This window comes from Pygoscelis adeliae, unplaced genomic scaffold (assembly GCF_000699105.1).
Source record: "Pygoscelis adeliae isolate BGI_AS28 unplaced genomic scaffold, ASM69910v1 Scaffold314, whole genome shotgun sequence".
NCBI lineage: Eukaryota > Metazoa > Chordata > Aves > Sphenisciformes > Spheniscidae > Pygoscelis > Pygoscelis adeliae.
The window spans coordinates 1763522-1772993 of NW_008824668.1; the positions used below are offsets into that span (position 1 = coordinate 1763522).

At 51.4% G+C, this 9472-nt stretch overlaps 1 protein-coding gene across 1 annotated transcript; it reads right to left on the minus strand.

Moving 5' to 3' along the window:
- Positions 1-2250: 2250 nt before the first annotated feature.
- Positions 2251-9427, minus strand: GPR137C (G protein-coupled receptor 137C). Its single transcript, XM_009322948.1, has 7 exons — positions 9419-9427; positions 8455-8498; positions 7463-7691; positions 4178-4327; positions 3487-3609; positions 3224-3339; positions 2251-2422 (listed from the first exon to the last, which is right to left on the minus strand). The coding sequence occupies exons 1-7, from the start codon at positions 9425-9427 to the stop codon at positions 2251-2253; spliced, it is 843 nt and encodes a 280-aa protein (XP_009321223.1).
- Between the last annotated feature and the right edge of the window lie 45 nt (positions 9428-9472).

The following is a 9472-nucleotide window of genomic DNA, read 5'->3' on the forward strand; positions in this document are numbered from 1 at the left end:
AATTTTATTTTTTTTTTGCACTACGCTCCTTTCCCTCCAAAGAAAAACTTAAAGTGCTCCTAGTGCTTTGGAATTTAAGCAAGAACAGGGGCCACTAGCGTCACTTACTGTCTTTGGTGACTTATGGGAGAAGAAAGAAGGGCAACACACTGAGTCCAGGTCCTTCATTAGCTTTGCCATAAGTCAAGCGGTGATTGAGATGGAGCAACCTGTTTCTGCACCCCAGCCGAGGCAAGGAGACAGGTCCCTTACACCACATGAGGTGGAGGAGCCAGGAGAGCCACGGCAGGCAGGGCGGAGCTCTCTGGTTCAAGTACTAGAGCGAGAGGGAGGTGCTGAGAGTTGTCATCTCGGAGCCTTCTCCAAAAAGAAGCAGGGGTTGCTCCTTTTTCTGGGCTGGCAAGAGCGAAGCAGGTTAGCAGGGAGGAGGCCCACAAGCCAGCACAGAAGATACAGAGGGACAGGGTGTTCTCAGTGTGACAAGTGACATCTAGCTCAGTACAAGCAAGGTGGGTGATCGGGTGACCAGGCCATACTAGTGAGCACACGGCAAGTGAGGAGAGGCTGGGGCTGCGCCAGTGCCTGGGGTTTCTCTCGCACGCAACAGTGGACACTGAGGCTGGCGCAGGGTCAGACCAGACCCCAGCCCAGCACCCCACGCCCAGAGCCAGGCAGCACCGTACCACTCCACACACAGGCAAGTCCTTCACCCCAGCTGGGTCCTTCAGTGTCAGACTTGGGTTTGAACAGCAGGAGCAGCTCTAGGTAGGTTAAAAGCAGTTCCAGTTCAGGTTGTCACTAGAGGTCCCTCCCCAGACCGGTGCCTCCATCCAAGTCTGTGTCCAAAGCTGCTTTGCTCATCCCCACATAGGGCTGAGGAACAAGCCAGGAATAACATCAAGCCCCATCTCCAAGAGCCCAGTGGAGCTATGGGCCAGGTCAAACTTGGCTATTTTGGTTAGAGAGAGACAGACAAACCTCCTCCCAGACTGACCCCACACACTCAAGCCCTGTGTACACAGCTACTGTGGCAGTGGGAGGACTCCAGGCCCACAGTCCTGCCCCCTGGCAGGGGAGGGGAGAGCAAGGAGCCCCAGGACCAGACCTCCACAGCATCTGCCACTTCCCTCTGCAACAGCAGGCATTGCCTCCACAAGCAGACGGACACCTCCTGCACCTCACTGGGGACCCCACCGGTTCACATTCGCTTCAGGTTAAAACTCTTGGTTATCTGCTAAATGCAATTTAATACTGAGGGGGACAAGGGGAGCCCCACCACGGGTGAAGAGGAGGAGGGAGCAGGACTGCTCTCACCACCCACCAGTTAAAGCAGCCCTAGTTTTACATGTGCTTTGGGCCACACATGTTCCTACACGCACACTCTCGCTGAGCCAGCTCCAGCTCTGAGCTTTCCCACAAGGCAGCAGCCTATAAAGTCTAGCCCCCTCGCTCGACAGCAGCCACCATCCAAGCCAGCCCTCTTCCTTTGCCGTAAGCTAGTGGGTTGGTTCCACATAGTGATCTTAATGCCAGTAGGAGCACTTGATCTCACCCTCACAGGCCTCTGCTAGGATACCCTTTGAGCTCAGCTTTGAACCCACAGTCCTAGGTAGGACAGTTCAGCAATCAGTCAGGTGAAACGAGGACCAGCAGTCAGAGCAAGACCACACTCAGCCCAGAGGCATCAGCCCTGCTGGGTGTGAATATGGCACAGGATGCTTTAACATTCACCACAGGAGGCCCTGCCCGTAACACGCTCAGCTAACAGAGCTTCACACTCCCAAGTGAGTCAGGATGCAGAGTACTTCACGGAACACGTCTTTGCAGGAAGACAGTGCCTCTCCCAGCTATGGATGTGCAATTAAAAGAGTAACTAGAACAGTCTCAGACCAAGCACAGCCTGAGCGAGATTCGTTCCTTCCAAGTGTGCAGATAAAAGTGCAAATATGCATTTGATGTTTCTTTTCTAGTGAGGAAGCTCTGGTGCATTTAGCTGCCAACATCTTGAAGACCAGACCAAGAAAAAGCTTCCACAGAGTTCAGCTTCACTTTGCTACATGGTACCTTAAAGTCACAGTTCTCTTGCTTACTGCCTGCAGCTGTAGGGCTCAGTCCTGCTTACAGCTGCAGCAGGTAGTGGAATGTTTGTGTCGATGAGTTAGATGCTTCAGGGAAGAAGGAAAGAGAAAACCAGGTTACAATCCTATACATGAATGCCACTTCTGGGAAGAAAGGGACCTCGCAGCCTCTTCAGTTCTGTGGTGCAGGGTATGAGCTATGGTGACTATTCATCTCCGAGCCGCCTGCGGCAAAGAGCAAGGGGGCACTGTCTGTAGCGGTTCCGCCGAGATGGGGACCCACCGCGTAGCTGTCATTCCCAGCCAGGGACCCATAGCAGCCAGGGCACTGAGGGGTGGCCAAGCTGGGAGGAGAGACAGAAAAACCAAACATGGACTCTTAGAGATGAATAATTTGGCTGCGGCTAGTCTCCGCTGCTAGGAAAAATTTCTGCTCCCGGCACTGATCAGGGTGTCCAAGTCTGCAGAAGCAGGCTATGACATGCAGGCACCACATCTCCAAGGAACCTGGCTTTGAGGAAACAGGTACAAGGAGACGAGCACCAGGCCCTACAAAACTGGTCAAGAAGAGCCAGAACCCCCGAGCCCCTCACTACAGCCCTGGGCAGGTGGAGTTCAGACCCCTGAGCAGCAAGCGAAGGACAGGGCCATCAGGTTTCCCCTTAGTTTTGCTGGGGATGAGAATTCTCCCCCACACCAGGTGTTCCTGCAGAGCTTTGTCCCAGTTGGCTCCCAGAGACCACGTCCCTCCCAGAACTTCACCACCTCTCACTTTCCAGTGGAGAAACTCCTCCGGAGGTCATTTAAGAGCCCTCTGCCCCCCCAGCTGAGAAAGGATCCTAGCAAGATCAGCCCTCCTGGATGAGGCCTCCTGTCTGTAGCCACTGCATATTTCTACCTGTGAGCACCCAGTGCAATATCCACCTCTCAGAGCTGGTCACTTCTGTCTAATAAAAATAGCTCCTTGTGAGCTGCGGAAGGGAACAAAAACAAGCTCAGTCAGACGGCCCCTTGCCCCATCCACCTTGCCCAAGCTGCCTCTTACACCAAAATTTTTTTCCTAAGAGTAGAAGCCAAGAGCTCTGTTGCTTCCACACAGGGCAGCAGAACAGCAGCTGTGCTTTCACTTGCCCAACAATGCTTACCCTCCTTCTCTGGCCCCAAGCCGTGACAAGTCATCATCGCTGTCGTAGCGCCTCGGATTGTCAAAGAAGTAGGCTCTGGAGCTGTAACTGTGACTATTGACCATCCCCGCCGGAGTCTGTTAAAGAGAAAGGAGTTAGGCCAGAAGTGAGATATTTCTGACAGTCTTCCTAAAGGCCTGCCCCCACCCCGCCCCACCCCAGGCACTTTGGGGCTCCTCCCCTGCACAGGGGTACTCGAGCTACAGCAGCTCGCTCCCGCCTACCAAGTTCTGACTCAGTCTCTGAGCCCGGAAGAACAGCACCACGAAAGTCGTTGGCACCAGCTCCCAGAGGAAGAGGACCACTCCAAACACCACATATTCTTCACTGCTCACTTCCACATGCACCTGTGGACAGAAGTTAGAGGTCTCTGCATAATCCTAGCCATCAGTGGAGCTACACAGCTCCCAAAGCTGGACACAGCACACAGCTTAGAACGAGGAATGCAGAGAAACCCTTAAGAAGGCAGAGTCCCTAAACCAGAATAGTGACCCTTACCTGACTGCTGCTACTGGTTTTAGTGAGACAGTTCTCTTCAGTGCGCTAGCAGGGTACTGTTGGCTCCCTCCCCACACCAACAACTCTCCCTTGCACACAGCCACACCTGATTAAGCATTGCTTTTCTGTTCTAGTTGACTTGTTCCTCCTCTCCCCCAAAAGAAGAGTTGGCAGGCTAAAATTGAAGACCACAACAGGGAATCCCTCCTGAAGAAGTAGCCAGGTAGAGAAGATTCAGGTTTGCTCTGGTGGAGAGAGCAAGCAGGGCTTCTGAAGGCAGAAAGCCAGCTCGTCTGGGGATTCAGTGAAACAGACACCCCCACATAGCCCCCTTTTCACCTGCACGTGCCCTCACAGGATGGTAGAGTAACTGCCTTTCACTTTACTAGCTCTGGATTGAGGGCCACAGACACTCACCTTGTCTGAAAGGTTGTCCCAGCCATAGTTAAAAGGACCAGGAACATTGTCTGGAGATATGGCCACAGCTACCAGGTTATAGCAAGCCCTTGAGGAATACAGAAGAGCGACTACAGATCCCACAAGAATAGCCTGGCAGACAGATGTTCCCTAGAACAGGAAGAAAAAAACAGTTTCAATACAGACCTTCCTATAGAGCTGCAATTCCCCCCCTCCCTTAAATGCATGAGAAGCTGTGCAGGCAAGAATGACCTAGAACATTTGTACGTTGTTGCTAAAATATTCAGAGCTGGTTAAGAGCTTCCTTGTGTGACGAGTTCACTGCAGTAGCAGAGCTATACAGCCAGTGTCGCCAGGGAGCAGGGAAGACTCGAGGCACAGGAGCGTCGCTCTCGGGATCTTATCAGTCAGCTTCAAACTGGTGGTCCAGAGAGATGCTATCCCACCCACTGCCTTACTGTGGTAGTCTCCAGAAGGCCAACCAACAACCATCAAGAAAGTCATCTTGCTGCTTCTACACCCTGATCAGACACTACAGCAGAGATGTCCACCCGGCTCATTCAGTCTGCAGCAGTTTGGCATCCCTGACATTGAACACAGCATTTGCCTAGGAAAGAAGCCCAAGTGTTTAGGGTGGGCAACTCTGAGAACAGGCAGAAAGAACCAGCACCTGAACCCCAGCGCTGCTGTGGGACAAACCAGGCTTTGCTGTACACAGAGCAGCGTGCTAAAGGGCTGCTAGATGTTGCGGGACCCCTGCCTCCTGCGAGCTGTCCTGGGCTGGGTGAAGAGCAGCTTTCTCCACAGCATTTCAGACGCAGTGCTGTCAGAGGGATAGCTGCATGAGGTACCTGAGGGTCACGGTACCTACCTTTCCTGGATGGCTAGCCATGGGAGAGGAAGCTACTTGAAGATCTGCAAGTGTCTCCATTTCTTTGCTAGATACACCCGTGAAGCCTTTTAATAGCTACTGGTAGCCACCAGTCACTGCACTTCAGAAGCCAGTAAGGAGGCAGACAACCACATCCCAGCAGCTGATTTGCCTCTGTATTTAGAGACAATCAGCTCAGGAAGCACATCTCATTGACCTGCTCCACAGCCAAGCTATGGGTATGCTAGCTCTATTTTCCTAGCTTTACAGCACTTGCTCAAGACTGTCTTGGAAGAGGCAGCGTGAAAGTGCTGATGACAGACAAGTGCCTGTGACACCACCAAAGCACAAGAACGCAGCCTGCCCTAGCACTGTTAGCTGAGCCCTTGGTATTCAGGACAGCGGAATAAGAGGCAGAAAGGCTAGTGAAGCAAGTCTCCAGCTGACAAGGACCATAGTATAGGATTTGGCAGCAGTTCAATAGCACAGCCACCCTCTCAAGTGTCAAATGGCTCGAACCTTCCTACCTTCAGTGGAGGCAGCGGCCCCACCGGGCCTCTCCAGCCTTGCTGTATTGTTTTGAGTCAGCAGGTCCACAGCTGGAGTTCAGGAGGCAGGACAGCCTTTTCAGGCATTTGTGTAACACTTCTGCTCATCCCCACCCTATTTTTGCAGCTCCTCCACAACACAAAGTCAGGGGATGCCTCCAAGGCAGGGAAGGGAGACAGCATTTGAATGCAAGAGACCTTTACCAGACAGTCAGGTTGAGTATTCAACTTGAGAGCAGGCTTCTCGAGAGCATGTTGTACAAGAGCACAGCCCCACAGGCAGCCTCAGGCATGTAACTAGAGGAAGTTAATGCATTCGTAAACTACTGCTGGGTGAACCTGATAAGTTAATTAGTGTCCAGGGCCAGTGAGAGCTGGATACCTGGACCATGCAAGGAGGGATGCAAGCAGGTTCACAGCTTAGTCATGGCTCCTCTGTCTCACTTCAGATCACCTGGCTGCAATCTGCAGCCTCTGTGGACAGCTGTCACCAGAGCCAGCTAGGCAGCCACTCCCAGGGTTCTGGGCAACCACAGAAGCTCTCTGCTGCTTCAGAGAGCCAGACTTCTCCTACAGAAAGCCTCAGCTTCAACCTTAACAGCACAGCTCTGGCCACCCTCTCAGCTTTCACTCAGCTGCCCTCTCTAAAAGGGGCAGTGGACTGCAGCCACTTCAACAGTCATGCAGATGGCCTGCTAAGAAGATGCCTCCAGCCAATGGAAGGCAGTTGCCTGGATCTAGAATGTCTTTGTAGCAGCGTCTGCTGCAAGGTGGCTTGTCACCCTCATCCTCTTGCTGAGGGGGGGGGACAGAGCTATCCAACAGCCTCCAGGAGTTCTACACTCTGGGCAGCCTCTCACCTGAGCCAGGCCTGGCAGCACTTTAGGAGCATACAGATTCACCTGATTGATGGCACATTGGAAAGAAGGTCTCTGCAGGAGGCCAGAGCCCCACCTTCTGACACCTGGAGAGAGGCAATTCAGAGCATATGGGGTGAGGAGCTGTACTACTGGGAAAAGACAGTAGCTCAAAACTACTAGAGCCAGGCAGCCGACTTCCCTGAGCCTGACTGTGCTCAAGTTTTTCCTATAGATGTTTCCAGGCTCATCAAGAGACTGCTGCCTGTCCTTCTCAACAGGCCAGGTCCCCACCCTGGAATCACTGCCTTTGATAGGAGTGATATGGCTTCCCAGAGGAAGAGGAGGCAGCTCAAGTGCACACTTAATTGCAGCCTACTGCCACACTAAGGTGAGACTGCTGGTGTCTTCTCAAGCAAGTAGGAAAGTGGATCAGAGTTGTGTATGTTCAGACCCTCACCCGTCCTTCTGCCTTGGGGCAGGACCTACAGCAACTTCTCCTGCCCTCCTAAGGTGCTCATCTCATACAGGACAGGCAAGCAGGCAGCTAAAGCTGGACTTGAGGGGACAAAGGGGGATCCCCTTTGCAGAGTTGTTATGCATCTGCCAGAAATAACAATATGCTGCAGACTTTACTGTCCTAAGTGGCAATATACTGCAGAAACTGCATCTGCAACTCTTAGAGAACCCTCTCTTCCAGTCAAACCCTAAGTTAGGCTTCTAAACCTGAAAAGCATAAGCAGCTCCTAAGTCTCCTGTTGTGCCAGCAAAGCTGCAGACAACATATTCCCCCAAAACATGCAGGGCACCTCATTCCTACAGCAGGAGCATGCACCTTCTGGATGGAGGAGTCCAAGAGCTGCCACCTCCACCCTGGAAGGAATATTTGAGCAAGAGTAGCTCAGGTGCAATCAGGCCAGCATTGCTCTGAGTAAGCACACACAGATCCAGTTGAGAAGCCAGCTGATGATGGTGCAGTTCCAGTGTAGTTTACAAGGCATTTACCTACCTTAGACTCGAGGTAGACATTCGCTGAAGACATCTTTCCCAGTTTGCACATGCAGCAAGCCAGCGAGATGGCACAGAGGATGAAGAGGCTGTCGTTGACCAGGGCACGGGCAAGGACTGTCCACCTCAGCTGGTCCTCCGGGACCTCACCATGGATTAACATTGCACAAGTTAAGTTCACAACTAAGAAGAGGAGGCTGGTAAATATGGAGCCCAGATACAACAGGACCCTGGAGAGATTGTGGGGAAAAAAAATGGAGTTCAAGTCAGACAACGCTGGTGTCATTCTCCACCACCCTCCTGTCTCATCAGGCAAGAGAACCTCCCAGCATGCCCAGTGCTCTGCCTGCTGTGAAGATCAGACATTCCACCAAGTTTCAGTGGTTGTATTGACAGCTCAAGTCTGCAGAGTATTTATTTGAGCGGCTCTCATAATGCATGAGCACTGTAAGTAGTCATGAGTTACAAGACTCATCTTCTGACAGTCAGGTTCTTATCTTGCAGATTTTAAGCATTGCTCTAGCTCTGCATTAGCTTCAGTCAATAAGCTATGAGTCATCACAACCACTGCAACTTCTTTATTGAAAGCCACTGGAGCTTGCGTTTTCCATTGTGGGTTTCCCTGGAAATGGCTAGGAAGCACCTGGGCTGCACAAACAGGTCCCACCTATTGCTCAAGCCTTATCCTGCAGATCTTTTTCTGGGGGTGGGACAGCTCAGAATGACCTCGAGAGTTCATGTAGTTTGCTAGCAGCACCAGTACTGGGATGCTGATGATGTGTATGGAGGCACACAGCACATGCTTTAGCTTCCTTGGTACCCTTGAAGCTCCCAGTCCTGCTCCAAGACACAACCGTGCTCCTTTGTCAGAGCACGACAAGGTATGGCATTAGCTCTGTTCAGTTTTTGGGTCTGAAGTTCCCATTCCCAGCACCGCAGCACAAGTTGACCTTAAGCCAGCTTTGAAGGCAATGTTAGGAAAGTATCACTTACTTGTACTTGTTGAATTCAGCTGCACATTTCACTTTGAATATGACCTAGGGGAAAGATTTGCACAGCGTTACTTAACATGACCTACAGTTCTCCTTTAAGCTTAAAGATATATACAACAGGGAAGCCAGCATCCACTTGGACATCTTGAAGGACTCCAGATTGTCTATTAGCACCAAGTCTTGCACTGGACCCACATGCAAGAAAGACTGGTATTCTTTTTCCTGCAAGAGCCAAGCCCAAACGTAGGTGTCCAATAGGCATAGAATCCTAAAATCATTTGGGTTGGAAAAGACCTTCAAGATCATCGAGTCCAACCACAAACCTAACACTGCCAAGTCCACCACTAAACCATGTCCCTGTAAACATTTAATATCACATATGTGACAAGGACTTAAATAACACCACACCTAAGGACTTCACGAAAAGCAGGGAGTTTAGCAGTCAGTAGTCACTAAGAACATTCAAAAATACATCTTTGCCCAGTGTTCTGTGCTGCATATTTTAGGACCTCAATCACGCTTGATTTTCCTGTTAGAGAAGGCTGCTTCAGCTGCTGTGCTTTAGCAAGACAAATAGCTGATCTAAAATAGCCCTCTGGTATTGGATTATGGACCTGTAGGCCGTAGCAAGCATTTGGAGCTCACAGCTCCTCCACCCTTAAGATGTTTGTAGGTCAAATACACCTGAAAAGTAACTCTGAGATGGTAGGAAGTCCTCCAGAGGTGGAAGGCCCAGCCTGCCAAGTTGCATGGCACACTTGACAGACAAGCGTATTAGTCTGCAGATAACTGACTGTCATCTATTTCACTCTTCAAAGCAACACACAGTCTGTCCAAGAGTGGATCTGGGTTCTGTGAATCTCCTCACCACACAAGGGATTAGGAGACTCAAGCTGAAAGTTGCACAATAAGGACCAGTGCTTCAAAGCAAAGGCTCACAGGCCTCTCCTCAGACTGCAGGGTACTGAAGCCATGCCTGCACCCCCAGCCATTTGGGTTGGGAAGGCTGGAGGAGAACC

Coding starts and splice junctions, on each gene's coding strand:
- GPR137C (XM_009322948.1), bottom strand. Junction 7,692..8,454: donor GCTGAATTCAACAAGTACAA/GTAAGTGATACT, acceptor CAATCTCTCCAG/GGTCCTGTTGTATCTGGGCT. Junction 3,340..3,486: donor AGAGACTGAGTCAGAACTTG/GTAGGCGGGAGC, acceptor TCTCTTTAACAG/ACTCCGGCGGGGATGGTCAA.